General features: G+C 41.4%; 1 protein-coding gene across 2 annotated transcripts; it reads left to right on the top strand.

Annotated features, from left to right (window-relative positions):
- The first annotated feature begins 4422 nt into the window (after positions 1–4422).
- Positions 4423–17268, top strand: sall1a (spalt-like transcription factor 1a). 2 transcript variants are annotated; one of them, XM_074610061.1, is made up of 3 exons: positions 4423–5402; positions 11093–14508; positions 15588–17268. In XM_074610061.1, exons 1-3 carry the CDS (start codon positions 5330–5332, stop codon positions 16023–16025), a joined length of 3927 nt encoding a protein of 1308 aa, XP_074466162.1. In that variant the 5' UTR covers positions 4423–5329; the 3' UTR covers positions 16026–17268. The 2 variants fall into 2 exon arrangements, with proteins under 2 accessions (XP_074466162.1, XP_074466172.1); XM_074610071.1 differs by lacking the exon at positions 4423–5402 and adding an exon at positions 8070–8326.
- Positions 17269–19062: the final 1794 nt, after the last annotated feature.

Raw genomic sequence — 19062 nt, 5'->3', positions numbered from 1 at the left:
ATATTTACTATAAAATTGAGTTTGTTTATTTTATATTTTATAATTTCAAATTAGCAACATATATTTTTAAAAACAATTATTTTCTAAATAATTGTCTAGTTTCAGATTTAAGTTATACATTATGACTTTGTTATGACACATGCAAATGGCTGATTAATACCATTATTTTAAATGAACAGAGTACATTATATTATATTATCGTCTTCATTATCATTATTATTTAATTATTTATTCTCCAAAACAGAAGTGTGCCAGTTTTAGCACACACACTACGCAACAGGATGCAGATGTGGATTTCTGTGTGAGTGCACACCGCCTGTGGTATCTGGTTTCCAGTTACACCAGTCAGGACAGGACACCGCTGGCCGCCTTGCCTCTCTCACTAATAACTGGGAGGACGAGACTCTTAGTCAGGGATCCTTTGGCAGACGTCTCCTAACACTTGTACACTTGTACCTGAGCTGCTTCAGCTGATACACACACACACACACACAGAGAGCAGAGTGTGTGTGTGTGTGTGTGTGTGTGGGGGGTGTCATGGATGACTCTACCAGTGGCACATGCAAACTGTGTCCGCACTGTGTGTGTGTGTGTTGGTCCAGTGACCTCTAGCACCTTTGTGACACCCTTGAATGTTTGCTTGTTTTCCCTCAAACAAGACGGGACTGAAAGTGTGGGGGGGGTGTCTGTAAGTGCAGCTGAGATAATGTAAAAACAAACACGGCCCATTGATATCGGGTGATGCTGCAGGAAGTTGTCAGGGGGCACAATGGGGGGAGACAATCTGCGGGACAAGTGGTGGCAGGGCTGCTGGAGGACAATGGAAAGGGTTTGATCTCTTAATTAATGGAGGCGATTCCCTGCTGCTGCAGGTACTGAATTCTAATGCGGGACATTTTTCAACGTGGCAAAACACAACTCTAAATGCTGCATCTAAGATCAGTTCATACTAGAAATATTCATTTTTGTTGTAATTGATACATTTATTTATAAACTTAAGGTTTCCTATGAAAAACATATAATGTAAATATGAAGTAAAAAAGTGGAAATTAAGACATTTTTAATACATTTAAAGATTATTTTCTATTTAAGTTGTTGCAGTTGGACACCTTGGACAAATCTGCACGGCGCCATTAGGGGCCATGTAACAGTGACAGCACAGTGACTTGATACAAGGAAAATGTTGGCCTTATTTCTTTATTTCTTTGAGCATGAGGCCAGCTTACAACAATCCCTTTAATCAAGCTCCTAATCCCTTTGCAAGACGTCAGCATGCCATGAATAAGGCCACGCACTTCTTGATATTTGTGTTGGAAACGATGCGGGTCAAACGCTTCGGCATTTAGCGTTGATCAAAAATAAAGCTCAACATAGGAATAATATACTTTTAGTCTGGCATAAATATGATTTTATATGTATTTGCTAAATTGCATGTAATTAAATAACTGCTGTATGTGTCCGCTGACATCATTTTACTCTTTTTTTTTTTATTAAAAAAGTAAGCCCTTTCTTAATTCTATAGCCCTAACTTTGAATTAGTAGCTTTTTTAAAGGTCTTAAATATTATCTTCAACAAATGACATGTAAATCACACTTATCAAATAATTATGATGTGCAATAATGACACAAGTTGTGAATTAGTCTTCCACTTGTGTTAACATACTGCAGTCTTGTGCACCCTCATAAACACTAAACCTCTATAAATTTTGCAATTCTAAAGCCATGACTTTGAATTAATATAGTTTTTTTAAGGATCTTAAATATTATCTTGAACAAATGACATGTAAATCACACCTATCAAATAATTATGATGTGCAATAATGACACAAGTACAACAGTTGTGAATTAGTCCTCCACTTGTGTTAACATACTGCAGTCTTGTGCACCCTCATAAACACTAAACCTCTATAAGTTTTGCCCAGTTTCTAGTCTTTCTGCTCGGGCATCCATTATCACACACACCCACACACATACACACGTGCAGCTGACCTAGATGAAGGCCTGATCCAGCTAGTTGTAATTCTTTAGGCATCGCGTCGAGCAGTGGAGCAGGACCGTGAATAGAAACCCACCACGTGTTGAATGCGGTGTCACACAGTAAAAGGGGGCTTTTCTGCTCCCAGATCCAGATCCAGATCCACTACTGAGGAGCTGAGTCTGAGTGAGGAGCACTAACGAGTCCCACCACCACCACCTTAACTATCACATTATGCGGTCAAACGCGCAGTGTTTCTGAGCTATATGATCAATCATGGGATGTCAGTCATAATAGTGAGTGATGGATATTCTCTGGATGTGTTGTTGCGCACCGCATTGATTTGCGCATAACAGACAGATGCGCACCTTTTATGCGCAAAAAGGTTTCTGTCATTTTCCTCTGCAGAAAAAAACACTCTTTTATATATTGACAAACTGGGAGTAGATGTGTGGCTATTTCATTATTATTATTATTATTATTATTATTATTATTATTATTATTATTATTACATTCATTTAATTTAATTTAATTTATATGAAAAGAAACATTATTATTAGGTCTTTTAATCTATATTATTTGTATTACATTCATTTAATTTAATTTATATGAAAAGAAACATTATTATTATGTCTTTTAATCTATATTATTTTTATTACATTCATTTAATTTAATTTATACGAAAATAAACATGTCTTTTAATCTATATTATTTTTATTTAATTTATGAATATCTAAGTGAGAATATTCATCTTTTCTTCTGCCACATTTACAAGTAATGTGCTGGGTATTATAAATAATATTTTTTAATCAACAAGTAAAAAATATATATTTTTTTAAGTCAAAGTTGAAAACTTTTCCCAGCTCTATCATTGAGTTATGTGTCTGTTGGGTCCCCAAACTGTGTCCGTCTGTGTCATTCAGCTCCTGATTGTTAACACTGTATCCTCACCGTCCTGAGTGAATCCCATTTAAAATGTCTCCCGCTCGGCTGGGCTGCAAATCACCCTGTTTACAATCTCACACCAACACTCACATCAATTAACTGGCCATTGATTTTCCCGCCTGGGACATTACAATATTGCAGACCCCTTTTTCCTTTTTCCTCTCCCAGCAATTTCAAGTTTGGTGCACATAATTGCATGGGGCTTTTTAAACGACACACACACGTTTCCACCTATTAATGATCATTTATTGTGTGATTTTTTTGTTAGTCACAGTTTACATTTCGATTTGCATTGTTCAAGACATCTATCAATACTCCAAAAAATATGTGTGACATTTAAAAAAATATATTCTTTAAATATTTGCCATAAAGCAGATCACTTCGAGCCATCAGTGGTAGTTGATTTTCCCCCTTTGCTCTTTCCTTTTTTTTCATGAATAAGTAAATAGTAAGGCTATAGTCGAAACTAAAAGATAGCTGACACACAAGAGAGGACCAGATCCATCTAGCCCGCAGCCGCTCTTTAAATATTCAGTGAAAAATAATGGCATCCGAGGCATCACCTATAGTAACATTATTATCTTCATTTCTCAAAATCAGCTCGACTGAGAGCTTCGTTTATCTTTTTCACGTAATAAATCTACTCGACTCCTGTGGGACCTCTTTGCCCTCTTAAAACATCCCCACTGAAGGCGCACTCCTGTTAGTGCATTATTTAGGGCCATCATATAATAATACTAATAACGATAATAATAATAATATGGAGCGTGTGAGTGCTCCATAACTTATTTACAGGCTTGATTAAGGCATTGTTTTCTTGGCTTTACAGTTACTGGCAGTGTTGTAGTGCTCATTTGTTTAAAAAAAAAAAAACTCGCATATGTAAAAATTAAAATGCACCAAAAGGTCTTCAAAACATCCAACTTTTGATAATAAGGACATCACTGGTTTGACTGTACAAACAACCCCACTGGATGGCGACGATATAAAGACATTTTTTTTAAACAATTTTCAACATTAACAATAGTTAAATGGTGTGAAATGTAGATGAGTCCACATGTGTCGCTAAAAAATAAATGTTTAAGGAATAAATGAAAAGCTTTTATTTGTCCCTATTCAGATGAACAGACTTGTCTCCGCTCTCCTCTCTTTACCACTGATCATCCCGGTGCGCACAAAGCGTCTGGATGTGCTGTGCGCAATCAGAGACACACAGAGGGAGAGGGAGAGGGAGAGGGAGAGGGAGAGAGAGAGAGAGAGAGAGAGAAGGAGGGAGGGAGAGAGAGAGAGAAGGAGAGAAGGAAGGAGGGAGAGAGAGAGAAGGAAGGAGGGAGAGACAGAGGAGGGAGAGACAGAAGGAAAGAGGGAGAGAGAGAGAGAGAGAGAGAGAGAGAGAAGGAGGGAGAGACAGAGAGAGAGAGAGAAAAGGAGGGAGAGAGAGAGAGAGAAAACGAGGGAGGAGGTGGAGGTGAATGGCAGCATCATGACTGAACATCCTGTTGACCAATCAGCTCGTCGATGGGTTGGACTCCTCGTTTGCTCTGGCAGCGCTGCACGGGCCCTCAAAGTTTGTTTATTCGCGGAATGCGGAGTGTGTGATGAAAACGTGTTAGTAAGTTTACCCCCCACTTTCGACTAATAATAATCAAATGCAACTTGATTGGGGACGTCGGAAACAGAACAACGGCGTGGAGGACTTTTTGTTTTGGGAACGCGTAACCGACCGGTGCCATTTACGCACGGAAACATGCTGGCGCGACGCTCGTTTGCAACTCTTCTTCAGAGAGTAGGTGTCGGTGTGCAACACAACACAACAAGAGCTGAATTACAACGATCTTAGGACGGACTACGGAGTTGTGGAGAGAAGAAAGTTGGTCCAGCAGCCAGCCGGTTCCACATCTACCCAGGAGGAAGAGAAGAAAAAGACAAGAAAAAACTGTGATCTCTGCTTGATCAATGTGAAAGATTGAAAGATACTGTCGCATGCATTGACTCGAGACGCTGACATTCCCTCGTATAGTAGTCAAGATAAGCTTTGACTTGGCTAACAGAAGGGGTTAAACCGTATCTAAAGGGAGTTTTTGGAGAAACCCAGCCTTTCTTTCCTCCACACGGATCAACTCATTGGGTGGGAGCTGAGAGAGAGACAAGAGTCCCCAGCAAATCAGGAGCTAATTGATTAAAGAGACTTCATTTGAATAGGAGGGAGGCTGCTGGCGAGGTGCCAATCGCCTTTCAAAGAATCCCCCCCCACCACCCCCCCCCTGTATGATTAATCGCAGAGCATTATTGATAATCATAAACGAGGCACATGCGCGGTGGATGGGCTCCGATTTTACGTAATTTTTTTTTTTGAGACGGGTTTTCTAGTCATTTTTTTATTCTTTGCCTGCTGATGTGCCAGCCAGCATGTCGCGGAGGAAACAAGCGAAGCCGCAACACTTCCAATCCGATCCTCATCTGCCTTTATCGGAGCACAATGGTGAGTCCAACGCTATCGCTGCTTCTCATCAGAGCACCGTGAATATCTCACTGTTTGGGGCTGTTTTTTATCTGACGCGTAAAGTTAAATACTTTGAATTGGACTTTATACTATTGGTTTTTGTTTGTTTCTCTTTGCAAATTCCATCGTCTTGGTGATGAAAGTCTGTAAGGCACTTTTTTTTCCAGAACAAAAAGTAATGCTTTCCTTAAATTCACTTTATTCCACATCAAACAGGAATTTAGAATTTAGAATTTAGAATTTTCCCACACCCAAAGACTTAGTATTTTAGAAATAAAAGATAAACACAAGTTTATCTTTGTCTTTTATCTTTTATTCGGATCTCCATTAGCTTGTGACTGAAGCCCAGCTATTCTTCCTGGAGTCCACTTAAATCACTTTGAACTGTTTTAGGCTACATTTCAATACATAATCACATTACAATCTTTACCATACAATGACCACAACATCAAAAGCAACAAAACACAACAATATTCAAGAAAACACACAACACAGCACCTACTGTAGGTTCAAGTCAATACTTTTCACAGAGTACAGAGGTAAATATGATTCATTAGTGGTTGGACCATATAGCATATTATGTCAAAATACAAAAACAGAACAAGCAACAACTTATTTACCATAAATATTAACGCGTAAAGTTAAAGAGAAGTACAGGTTTACGAAGTGTGTGTGTGTGTGTTAAAAGTTTCCAAACTTTTTAGTCTCCACTTCAGCTTTAAATGTGTTTTTAAACTAAAGTAGAATCTCCTGTAATGAGTAGCCGGCTTTAGTTTCGAGGCTTCTTCTCAGCGTTCAGCGGTCTCTCTCGGTGCCTCGACATGGACCACCCTGTCTCTCCTGCCGGGGCTACAACTTTTCGAGTTCGAGACACACAAATCCCTCCATCCGCGTGTTTCTGTAAAGTCTTACACTGTTTTTTTAAACCTTTTTTACTTAAAATCATTGTCAGTAAATGCATGTTTGAACACCAGCGTGCTTTGTGGCTAAACGTTGGATGAAAGGAGGACAAACTGGTGTAAAGATGAACGAACACACATCCTCCACTGATCCTGGAAATATCCTCCGGTTTACTCATCGGTTACACTCTTTATCCAAACAGCAGCAGTGAAGTCTTACTCACTCTGACACACTCAAACTGGATTTCTGTTTTTATTGCAAAATAATTTATAGTTTTCTCAACTAAAATTAATAAATAGGCTTGTTATTTATTTTATTTTTTTTACTTTAATGGCTTTAGTGGAGCTCACGCGTAAAGATTATCTTTGGCCTGCTTTGAAAAAATAAAACTATGTAATTATGTGTTCGCAAATTGAAATAGTCTCTTTTAACGGTGCTGTTGTAGTGAAACCAGTCTAGTGGCATTCAAAACTGTAAATCCAGCTCTGTGTGCTGGAGCTCAGAGTTTCAGAGGCCAGCAACATCCAGTCAAGTTGTAATTAATTGTAAATTGTTCCATTTTTTGTTGAAAAGAGAGAATATAAAACTAGAAGAAAAAAACTTCAAGCTGTGATGAGGATGTAGGATAAAGGTTAATAACAGCCGAATTTCGTAACAGGACGTTGCGTTGTAACGTTTATTTTTGTTGACCGACTTTTTTACCTTTTCTATCAAATTACTTATTAACAGGAAATTAATAGTTATTTATTTTTCTACATTTTTAATAAATGCTCTTAATTTAAATTGAGGTTTATCTTTTGGTCTGCCATGCAATGTGATCGAATTTTACTGCACAACATTCATATTTTTATTATTTTAATTTGCAACAATAAATATGATGTGCCATAAATAAAACGTATAAAATGATACACTATTTTTGGCATTGACCAGACCTGTTGGATAAGGCCTATAAATTGAATATATGCATTGTAAATATACTCAAAGCCACATTGTGTTTAGTGCTGACTGCAAAGCATGTGCAGGTAATTTGGAATAAACAAGTCATGTAGAAAAAGGTATTTGCAGCCCATTTCACGTGATTTTTCAGGAACTTGATGATAAATGCAAAACCTAGGTAATTTCATGAGAGCTGTTTTTTTCTGCATCTTTGTTTAAATCTAATAAACTTAGTGAAGAGTTACTTTTGTCACAAACCCTGAACTGCAGAAAATATCTTAATTATGTCCCATTCCATGCCACATGTTAACATTGTGTCTTGTGTGTGTGATTACAAGGGTATGGACATGTTGTCTTTAGGGGTTTTGGGGGTATTTAGCTGAGTGCTGTGTGTCTTCTGGAGAGTTGTGTTAGTCGGAAGTGAAAACAGAAAGTCATTGTGTTTGTAGCTGAATATCAGTGATGCTGAGGGCCGTAGTTACTGGGAGGTCGGAGCGAGAGCCACAGAGGGTGGGATGTTGAGCTGTTTTAACCTTTGCCAGTGTCCCTCTGTGTGGAGGTGATGGGAGTTCAGGGCCCAGTGTGTTCCCCTCTACCTCGCCACTGACCCTGCTGATCGGAGCTGCAGGCGGCCCAGCAAGGCCTCAGCTTTTTCATTTAAGTGTGTGTGTGTGAGGCCTTATCAATGTTGTGGCCATCCCCCTTTTGCCCTATCAGAGTGGCCCCCCTAGAGGGGAGATTGGCAGGGCAGCCCACTTTGCACTGTTGTTCCCTGCGAACACAGTGTGCAGTCGCTTGTCATTTTGCCAGTGTTTATGTGGTGTGAGTCTAGGTGTAGCCTGAAGGACTCGCTTTGCCTTTTTTTCCCCTCCCCTTGAGCTTTAAGCATGTCACCGGGGCAGAGCTTCTTAGATTCGAGTCTTGTCCTGGACCACGGCAGCTTTTAGTGGAACCCCATCTAGTGTTCAGTGGGATGAGTCCTGAGGGCTGGAGACGGTGAGAGCAGAAACCCTCCTGAAGTTACAAGTGTCAAGAGGCTCACAGAGGCCCCCCTGCGAAAAAATAATGTAGGATCTCTCAAAGCTCTCCGTCAACTTTTTTCCGACTAATCCTCGCTTTCTTGTCTCTCATATTCAGACTTTGGTCAGTCTCTTTGAGGCTCTGTCCTCTGCTCTTTGTCTCTCCTGACGCCCTTTAGCCCTGCGCACTGCTTACATTGTGCTTTTGATAGAGATTCTATGGAAGTTTTACAGACTCCATCTTTACACCAGCTTGACTTTATCTTAATTTTAATTGGAAGTTAATCCTTGCTATTTTGGGAATTAAGCCTAATGCTAGCATCTGCGTTGTTTGCTATCTTATGTGGACAGTGGATTTGTACTCATGCATTGATTTAGTTTTGATGCTTTTTTTCGTCGTCAAGTAAAGTAAAACATAGTATTGCACAGTTAAAAGAGCAAATCTGTAGGCGTGTAAGCGATGAAGTTGATGAAATACGATTCTAATGTTTTGCAGCTGTAAGGACATTATTATTTTCTTCTCTCACGTTCCAAATTTAAGATAGAGTTGGTGAAGAGGAGACTGTCCACTGCTGCACTGCACAATTTTTATGAAAATGTTTTGCTCCAGTTCCTTAATTGGTAAAATAGAAATGCAAATTATTTATGTGCATTAATATCATTTGTAATTTTCTGTAATTATATATTCTAATCATAGTTTTATTATTATAATTTTTTTTTCATTAGCATGTTAAAAATTAGATTATTGAGAATTTTTAGATTTGTAGGAAAATGCGCACAACATATTGGCATCTTTGTCTGAAAATTATTTTAATCTAAGAAACACACTTAAGCTCTTTCTAAAGTATGTGTATGAGTGAAATGGTGAATTAGTTACATTTCAGTGTGCACCATTGTTTCTCAAATAGTATATGCATCGTGTATTTATTTTCTTATGCTCTGCTTGACTTTTGCACACGCACATATATTTTATTTATTTTTTATTTATTCTACATCTTCCAGAAGTTTGTTAGATAAAAGTTTGTTTTATTCTTTTTTGTATTGCTCCTATTTTCAGCCCACTCTGTGTCATACAATTGGATTTTCTTCACACTAATTTGTGTACAGTCAGCTTTGAGAACAAGAGAAAAAGGGTGTTTATTTAATCCTCACATTTCTCACACTATGAATCAAACACATTTTTTCAAAATTAGCGCTCGGGGTGTAGGTAGACGGGTGGGTGGAAGGGGGGATTTAACATGAAAAGTTATCATTAAAGTTGAATCTTCCCTGTTTGCATGGTTTGGTGGTGTGAGGGCCAGGGTTTACTGTCATGGCAACTTTGCGTTATCTGATGTCTCTGAGCAGAGAAACATTGAGGGAGATAATCCCTGAATTAAACAGGATCTGCTTTGAGTCGACCGAGATGAGCAGGGCCAGGCTGTGCCGACGATCCCCGCCGCTCCCATGCTGCGCGAACAATGGGAAGGCATCCTGTCTCTCTGTGGGGCAGGGCTGCACTTCTCTGGGTTTCATTTGCAAATGAATTCTTGGCCCTGATGAAAGTGTTGAGGGGCCGGAGCCACAATGAAAGGGATTCATAGAGAAATGCAATTTGTAAATCAACTTGTATGTTAAACAGCGAGATTTTAGTGTGACAAAGAGGGGAAAAGAATCAGGAAAGTCTGGAGCACGGCAGTGGCTCTGGGGGCAGGGTGTCGTCTCGCCTTTTCACTCCCTGACTCGTGCTGTTTATTAAAATGGAAAATTCCAAAACACATTTCTGTGCGCATTTGAAAGGCGACCATTACTTTTGAATTTTTCATCTCAACGACAACAGAAGTTGCTGCGTCTGTAATACAAGATCTGTGAACTGGTGCGTCCAGTTTCTCAGTTTTGGGGAGTTTTGTGATGCATGCATTCTGATGTTCCGCCCTACTCTGAAGTTTTGACCAAGTCATTTATTTAAACAAATGTTTGTTTTTTTCCCAGAATAACTTACCGCTGAGTGTTTGTTCTATTGGTTGTTTTGCTGGAACAAAGGTCTGGCGACTTTTAAAAATTCAGTGTATTTTTTTTAATCTTTTCATTAGATTGCAGACATTTTAGCAATGGCAAATAATTTCATATCATACGTATAGAATAAGTCACTTTTTACTTTCGCTTTCATTTTTTTCCTCTTTTGTTTTGCTTGTTGTGTTTAGTGTGTGCACGTAACAGCCTAGACGCCCCAGGCTCTGTTGTTCATGTCTCACTGTGACTGCTGCCTGAGTGGATACAAATTAGTTTAGTGACATAGATAACCTGTCCAAGATGCCCATAGTTGGCTGAAAATGAGCAAAGTTGACAGCAAATTGAAAGTCTAATAAGTCCTTCAAATGCTTGATTTGCGCCGAGTGGACAAGTAGACTTTGAAGGGCATGGAATATAGGAAATCAATGCTTTTCTATGAAATTTCATTAAGACCCAATGTCCTCACTTCACTCTATTCTATATTTTGATGGATTATCTGGAGAAAATGATTACCTTTGGTTGGGCTGATGAAACCCAGATGTACATCTTCAAAGATCACTTTTAAGCAATATTTGAGTAGTTCCCATTGATTTTGTATCCCCTCTTATCGTGTTTTCAGAGGCCGCTGCATTGAATGAGGCCGTTTTCTCATTTCTGTTGGCTTATTGTTGCCTTTCGATCGTTGTTTTTGTGAACGCATCAAGGGGATAAGTGTAAAACTGATTAACTTAAGATTAACAACAATGGAATTTGAGGAGATAAAGCTGCTTCTTCAGCTGCAAAACATTTCTAATCACTAATCCTCTGTTTCCTCTTTTTCAGGGGACACAGAACTTTGCTCGGAGGACCCCCCCTGCAAGGAGTCAGACGCCCACGTCTGTAGCAGATGTTGCGCCGAGTTCTTTGAACTATCAGATCTTGAGGAGCACCAGAAGAATTGCACTAAGAATCAGTTAGTTCTGATAGTGAATGAAAACCACGCCTCCCCCGCCGGATCTTTCTCGCCTGGGTCCCCTCCCCATAATCCCGATGACCAGATGAATGACACCGCTAATAACACTGATCAAACAGAGTGCAGTGACCTTTTGGAGCCTAACACTCTTGAAAAAGACGAAGCCATGGACGTGGACGTTTCCGGAATGAGCAGTGGTCACGAAGAGGAGGGCAGTCACACAGAGAGCGGGAGCCCCATCAACACAGTCAGCAGCCACGGTGGCAGGGGCACATCTGGCCCTGCACTAGGTACTTCGGCTATCTGTGCCCCTCTACCTCAGCTCAGAAACCTGACTGAACTGGGAAGCTTCTCTATGATCAACAGCAATGTCATAATTGAAAATCTGCAGAGCACCAAAGTGGCTGTGGCCCAGTTCTCGCAAGAGAACCGCAACACAGGGGGCCCTAGGGTGGCAGTGCCAGCCCTTATGGAGCAGCTCCTAGCCCTACAACAGCAACAGATCCACCAGCTGCAGCTTATCGAGCAGATTCGCCATCAGATACTGCTACTGGCCTCCCAGGCCCCAGAACTGCAGGTGCCCCAGACTTCGGCTCCAGGCACAATGGGGCCTGCTGCCAGCCCACTGACCACACTCAGCTCACATCTCTCCCAACAGCTGGCTGCAGCCGCAGGCCTAGCGCAGAACCTGGCGAGTCAGTCAGCCAGTATTAGCAGCCTAAAGCAGCTGGCTGCAGCGGCACAGCTACCTCAGTCCAACCCAAGCAGCAGTGAGACATCTCAGAGCATTAGCACACTGGGACCATCAACAGTCAGTACCCAGTCCTCTGACAAGAGGCCGAGTCAAATGAGTAGCCTGCACTCTCAGCTCAGCAACTCCTCACTAACTAAGTCATCCACGCCAGCATTTGGAATGGGTAGCTTGTTAAGCTCTGCAGTGAATCCCCTTCTACCTCAGCCCCCACCTGGAAACCCCATGTTCTCCAGCTCTCTGCCCAGTGTTGGCACCACCGTAGAGGACCTCAACTCTTTAGCAGCTTTGGCCCAGCGGAAAGGCAAGCCGCCAAATGTCACTTCATTTGAACACAAGAGCAGCTCTGACGAGGCTTTCTTCAAGCATAAGTGCAGGTTTTGCGGCAAGGTGTTTGGAAGTGACAGTGCCTTGCAAATCCACCTGCGCTCTCACACTGGCGAGAGACCATACAAGTGTAACATCTGTGGCAACCGCTTCTCCACCCGCGGTAACCTAAAGGTACATTTCCAGCGTCACAAGGAAAAATACCCACACATCCAGATGAACCCCTACCCTGTTCCCGAGCATTTAGACAACATACCAACAACCACCGGCATTCCGTACGGCATGTCTATGCCCCCTGAGAAGCCTGTCACCAGCTGGCTGGACAGCAAACCAGTTTTGCCCACGCTGACTTCCTCAGTCGGCATGCTGCTGCCACCAACCATGCCGAGCCTACCACATTTCATCAAAAAGGAAGATCATTCAATAGCCATAACTAGCCCGCCTGTTGCAAAGTATGTCTCAGGCGCTGCTGAGCTTTCAGCTAAAAGTAATGATGGAGTGTCTGAAGAGGGTGAAGGTGCAACTCTGCCTACCTCAAATGGGAGAACTGAAGAAGGCAGCCACTCCTCAGGCTTCATGACAAATGTGAGCTCGGCCTCAGAGAGCAACGCCGACTACGCAACATCTAACAGCCCGCCCATGATGACCAACCCACTCATGCCTCTTATGTCTGATCAGTTCAAGGCTAAGTTCCCCTTTGGAGGCATCTTGGATCCTCTCCATGGGTCAGAGACCTCCAAGCTACAACAGCTTGTGGAGAACATTGACAGGAAGGTGGCAGACCCAAACGAATGTGTCATCTGCCACCGGATTCTGAGCTGCCAAAGTGCTCTGAAAATGCACTATCGCACTCACACCGGGGAAAGGCCCTTTAAGTGTAAAGTCTGTGGCAGGGCGTTTACCACCAAGGGAAATCTTAAGACCCACTACAGCGTCCATAGGGCCATGCCTCCTCTTAGAGTCCAACACTCCTGCCCCATTTGTCAGAAGAAGTTCACAAATGCTGTGGTTCTACAGCAACATATTCGCATGCACATGGGTGGGCACATCCCCAACACCCCTCTGCCAGAGAGTTACCCAGAGTCCATGGTCTCTGACACTGGCTCATTTGACGAGAGAAACTTGGACGATCTGGACAATTTCTCTGATGACAACATGGAAGGAATGGAAGAGGGCCCGGACAGCAGCGTGCCAGACACACCCAGATCAGCTGATGCTTCCCACGACAGTCTATGTAACTCCCCAGCCCCCCTTGAAATGGCTAACCAGGAGGGGCAAGAGAGAAATGGCCGAGAGCATGCCCACAATTTTGAAACAGAGGAGCTACATATCGCCCAAATGAAGGCTATGGCGAATGGCTTAGCTGAGAGGTCAGCTAAGCCATTCGCCATAGCCTTCATTTGGGCGATATGTAGCTCCTCTGTTTCAAAATTGTGGGCATGCTCTCGGCCATTTCTCTCTTGCCCCTCCTGGTTAGCCATTTCAAAGCCAAAGCAACCACGCAAATCCCCTAGCCTGGAAGAAAGGCACCAGCGGGCCTTATCCTTGGAGCACACCACTGCAAGCCTCTTGCACTCTCACCCCTCCAACATCGGAGCTCTGGACCTGACATCTGTCAATCCCCCAAAAGATCCCTTGGGCATGTTATTCCCCTTCCGTGAGCGTAGCATCATCAGGAACACATCCTGTGACATCTGTGGGAAGACCTTCGCTTGTCAGAGTGCCTTGGACATTCACTATCGAAGCCATACCAAAGAACGACCATTTATTTGCACGGCCTGTAACAGGGGTTTCTCCACCAAGGGCAACCTCAAGCAGCACATGCTAACCCATCAAATGAGAGACCTGCCCTCACAGCTCTTTGAGCCGTCAAATACCAGCCTGTCCCTGTCCCTGTCCTCCAGCCCGACCCCTTCCCTCCTCTCTGTAGGCTCTCTTAACAAACCAGAGGTCAACGGCTTCTTCCATAGCCTCCACCAAGAGATCAAGGAAATGCCCTCTGGCTTGGTCCCATCATCTGCCTCCACCTCCCCAGTGCTTTCCTCCGCTCCGCCACGCAGGACGCCCAAGCAACACTACTGCAACGCCTGTGGGAAGTGTTTCTCCTCCTCCAGCGCTCTGCAGATCCACGAGAGGACCCACACGGGAGAGAAACCGTTCGCCTGCAGTATCTGTGGTCGGGCTTTCACCACCAAAGGAAACCTCAAGGTAAATGTCGAAACACCCAGAAAACCGTTGGCCTCCCAAAAAGTTTGTGCGTGAGAATGTTTGTGAAAAATGAGTCTCAGAGCTCCTATTTAGTTTTATACAGTGTCAGTGCATTAGGTATCAAGAGGTGATAATGTTGTATAATTATTGAAATAAACAGCTTTCTGAGAAAAAAAGTTACCTTATAGTGGAAAAGCTGAATCATGCCACTAATATGATTATTGGGTAGGAATTCCAGATGTAATCAGCTAAGAATGATTCAGAGCACTGAATTAATTATCAGAGGCAATCATTGTGTGCTAGGTCAGTCTGTAGTTTTCCATAACGGATTCTGTGGCCTAAATCATTCAGAAAGAGATCCTGCTCAATGATCTACAGAAACTTGGGAGAATTATGTGAACTTAATTATGTGAAACTTGGGAGAATTATTTTTTCAGTGCGTCAATCCGTAATCCTTGAAAGGAATTTGGGATGCATGTTAATTGTTAATTTTTAAAGCTCCGGCTTTTAGTTGAAGCTGGTTTTTATCTGCATTTTTAGTTCAAGTTGCACAGAAAAGTCTCTGAACTTTTTTGTAGTAGGTTGCACATAAAAAAAAAACCTTAAACATAATTATTTGAATGTATCTTTCAAAGATTATGAGATTATGAAGCAGGAAAAAAAATGCATTGTCTTTATCATGTAAAGGGTAGGGTAGGGTCGGCGGAGGTGAAATGTCACATGCAATACTGGCCAGAGCAATGAAACTGGACAGTGCAATTTTACCCCTAGCCCTGTGGTCCTTTTGTGAGATGAGCAAATTAAAGTTTAGAGTAAACAGCGTGTATCAGTCTTGCCAAAATAAGATGTTTACACCAGGCTGGTACCTCTCCGAGCTTAAGCAACTAACTGGTCCGCTGCACACGGGGTGTGAAGCTATTTTAATTTGGAGTCGAGCATTATTATTATTTTTTCCATTGCATCATCTCATGTGCAGCTCTTGTGGCCAAGTTTGTAAACATCACTAATTGTCATCCCTCTGTCTCTCTCTCCTCCCTCCCTTTTATTCCCCTCCTCCCTCCCTCTCTCTCTCCGTGTAGGTCCACATGGGCACACACATGTGGAACAGCGCTCCCGCCAGACGTGGCCGCAGGCTCTCCGTGGATGGGCCAATGGCCTTCCTGGGTGCCAACCCAGTCAAGTTTCCTGAGATCTTCCAGAAGGACATGGCATCAAGGGTTAGCAACGGGGACCCGGCTAGTTTCTGGAACCAGTACGCCGCGGCGTTCTCCAACGGCCTGGCGATGAAGACAAATGAAATCTCTGTCATCCAGAATGGAGGCCTCCCACCCATGTCAGGTGGCATGGGAAACGGGGGTAGCTCTCCCATTGGTGGCCTGACCGGCAGCCTAGACAAGCTGCACAGCATGGAGCCCAACGCAGCTCTCGCCGGTTTGGAGAAAATGGCCAACACGGAGAACGCCCACTTCCGGTTCACACGCTTCATGGAGGACAATAAAGAAATTGTCACCAGTTAGAGCGTATGTCCTCGGCCGCGCACAGACACGTGAAGATGCCTGAAGGCATACTGTACACATATAGACACACAGAAGAAAAAGAAGAAAGAGAACAAGACAGGGACAAAATCAACTGAACTGCTTTGCTCGCCATCGAATCTTTACGAACATGAGTGTGAAGACGAGTTGCTTTTTTTGTACAATGTACATGTTATAGTTTTAAGGAGCTTATTTATTAGTGGTTATAACCTTGCTTGAAACCAAGTGGAAGCATTAACAGTTAGGTTTTTGTTTGTTTTAAAGCCAGAATGGGTATGTATGGGTGCTTTAAAAAAAAAATGTGCTTTTGAAACTTAGAATATCTGGGTAGATAACCTTGGCATTAAGTTATTTTCTGTCTGTAGTAGCTATAACCGAACTGTCGATGTTCATGTGATGCATTAGCCCTGTAATAAGCAAACAGACTTGCTGTAAATAATGTACACTGATCTTCTGTAGATGGTCTAACATCCGTGTGTTCATGCCCCCCCACCCCCACCCCCCTTCATCAAAGCAAAACATTGAAATTCAGGCAAGGGACTAACTGATGTGGTAGTTCCTTTTCTTTCCAATTGATATTTACCTTTATTTTATTTAAGGAAGACAAAACGTTGAAGTTTGCTACATTTCAAGGGTTTCTTTAGTGTTAACTTGTTTTGTTGTTTCTGTGTATTGTACTTTCTACTTTTTATTTACTTCCATATTTTTTTTTTTTCCTCTTCTCAATCTCTTTTTTTTCGTTGCTCGTATTTTTTGGTGTTGTTTGAAAGCGAGACAGAAGGGAACATTCGGTCTGGCCTATTTCCTGGCTTTCGGAACTGAGACAGCCAATCAAATGAGCAGGATTCTCCTTCAGTTTCTCAGCTGGATTTCCACGTTGCTGCTATGTCCCAGCATCCTCACTGACATCAAGTGCAAAAAGTTGTGTGTTGAAGCTTCTGTAAATACGTTCAGACGTGGAAAAATACAAACTCCCTCTTAAGAAAAACTGTACATAGAGCTCACACAAGAGAAGTCCATCACGGCCAGGGGGACAAAAATGATAGTGTTTTTATAAATATAAATATATATTGGGTTTGACAACCTTCGGACTGTTACATGCACTTTCTTGGAAAGTTGGAAGATCTTTATGGGTCCAGTTTCTCTACACTTTAATACCTACTAACAACTAAGATACTGTAATTCTTTACTCTAATAATCAAATACATCAGTTTTCCAAAAGAAACATTGTGCGTGTGTGTGTGTGCTTTTTATTCCCTCCTTTATTTATTATTGGAAAATATATACTGACAATTGTTTTTTCACACATTGACAATCATTTGAAAGAAGAGCAGAAATAAATAATTTGTCTTTGAATAATGTGTGCTATCCCATCGTGCAGCTTGTGTAAACTCTTTTTTCAGTTTCACAGACGAGCAGCAGAAGCAGAAAACGAGGCTCTTTTAATGGTGTGAGCTTCTCTGCTCTTTAATTTCAAATGATCGCATTTTTTAACCTCATAATTTCCGCTGCCAATCCTTGAAATCACCAATTAATTGCTAATCCGCGGAATCAAGTAGATCCGAGGCTCTTTTTTTTTACGCACAAAAGAAAAAAGCCATTTATTTACGTACGATCACCACATTATAATGATAATAAAAAATAATAATAAAAAAAAAAGTGTCAGCAGGGAAAACATGTTATTTTGTCAGCAGACACAAATAAAGTGTCGTCGGCATTATATATGTATTTTTTTTTCCTTTAATAAAATCCGTTTCATTGAGAATACGACGATCTAATTATTTGCCACAAAAGCCTCAAAAAGAAGTTGTCAAACGATCACACGGTTATCCGGATAAAAGCCTTTGACTGCTTTGAAAGCTCTTTTTTTTTTTTTTATTCAAACCGAAAAATTTCCCCCTTTTGTATTTCAACAGCTGCATTTAATTTAACACATCGTTGCACATCCTGCAATACAGGATCTGTTCATTTCTTGTCCAGCATCCTCGGCGCTCTCCCTCCTCCTCCTCTTCCTCCTCCTCCTCCTCTTCCTCCTCTGCGCAGACTGAAATCCCCCCAATATTTACGTTTCATATTTCAGGACGTGGAAGCTAAATGATCCTTGCCCACAGTGCCTGTATTCCTTTTATCGGTCACATCTGTTCCCCTGAGCTCTGTTTGTTTAGCTCATCGGCTTCCTGAGAGATTCCTTCAAAGAAAAAGTGCTCCAAATTTTTTTTTTACTGCTCTGCTAATTATGATAAATACACTTCGTTCATATTTACAACTTTAACTTATTTATTAAAGGCCACATTTCATCTGCTTTATCTTTTATTATTTAATTTATCATTATTGTTATTATTATTATTATTAGGTTATTATTGCTGCTGTTTGTTTTTATTATTATTATTTCCAAGTCGTTATTTCTCATCTTTATTTAATTATAAATAAAAGGAATATTTGGAATAACAAGAGAAAAAATAAAATTTCAAAATACTGAAGATTCATGAAATTGCTAATAATTACAGATGTGTTGCAGGAATACTTCAAGCCTTGTCTCAATGTAATAAATTTGCCTATATATATATATACAATCATGCCATATTGATCCCGATTAAACATTTTAAATATTTTGATCGATATACAGTATATATATTTATATATCGATTCAAATATTTAATCGTGATTAATCGCATGATTGTCCGTAGTTAATCGTGATTAATCGCAAATTAATCGCACAGGTTTTTTTATCCGTTCAAATGTATATTGTTGTTTAGATAAAAGCTGTGGGCTACTACCAGGTGGTAAACAGAAATATACAGCAGTAAATACACGCGTTTATCTCTGTGTGAGTAGTCCCACCACTAAACACGGACTGGGCTCTCCCCTCTCGGCTCCTCGATTTAAGTATCGATTGAGCTGTGCAGTATTACAGAAACACTTGAATCTCAGGTGGCAGGAATGTGTACAATTGATCTCTTCCACTGTGGCTCCCAGCAGTGGCTTTTTGCTCCACAACACAGAGCGCCACAGGAAGAGC

The sequence above is a fragment of the Sebastes fasciatus genome, chromosome 2 (assembly GCF_043250625.1).
Source record: "Sebastes fasciatus isolate fSebFas1 chromosome 2, fSebFas1.pri, whole genome shotgun sequence".
Lineage (NCBI taxonomy): Eukaryota > Metazoa > Chordata > Actinopteri > Perciformes > Sebastidae > Sebastes > Sebastes fasciatus.
Note: the sequence above shows the minus strand (reverse complement) of the source record. Positions and strands in the feature narration are given on the sequence as shown.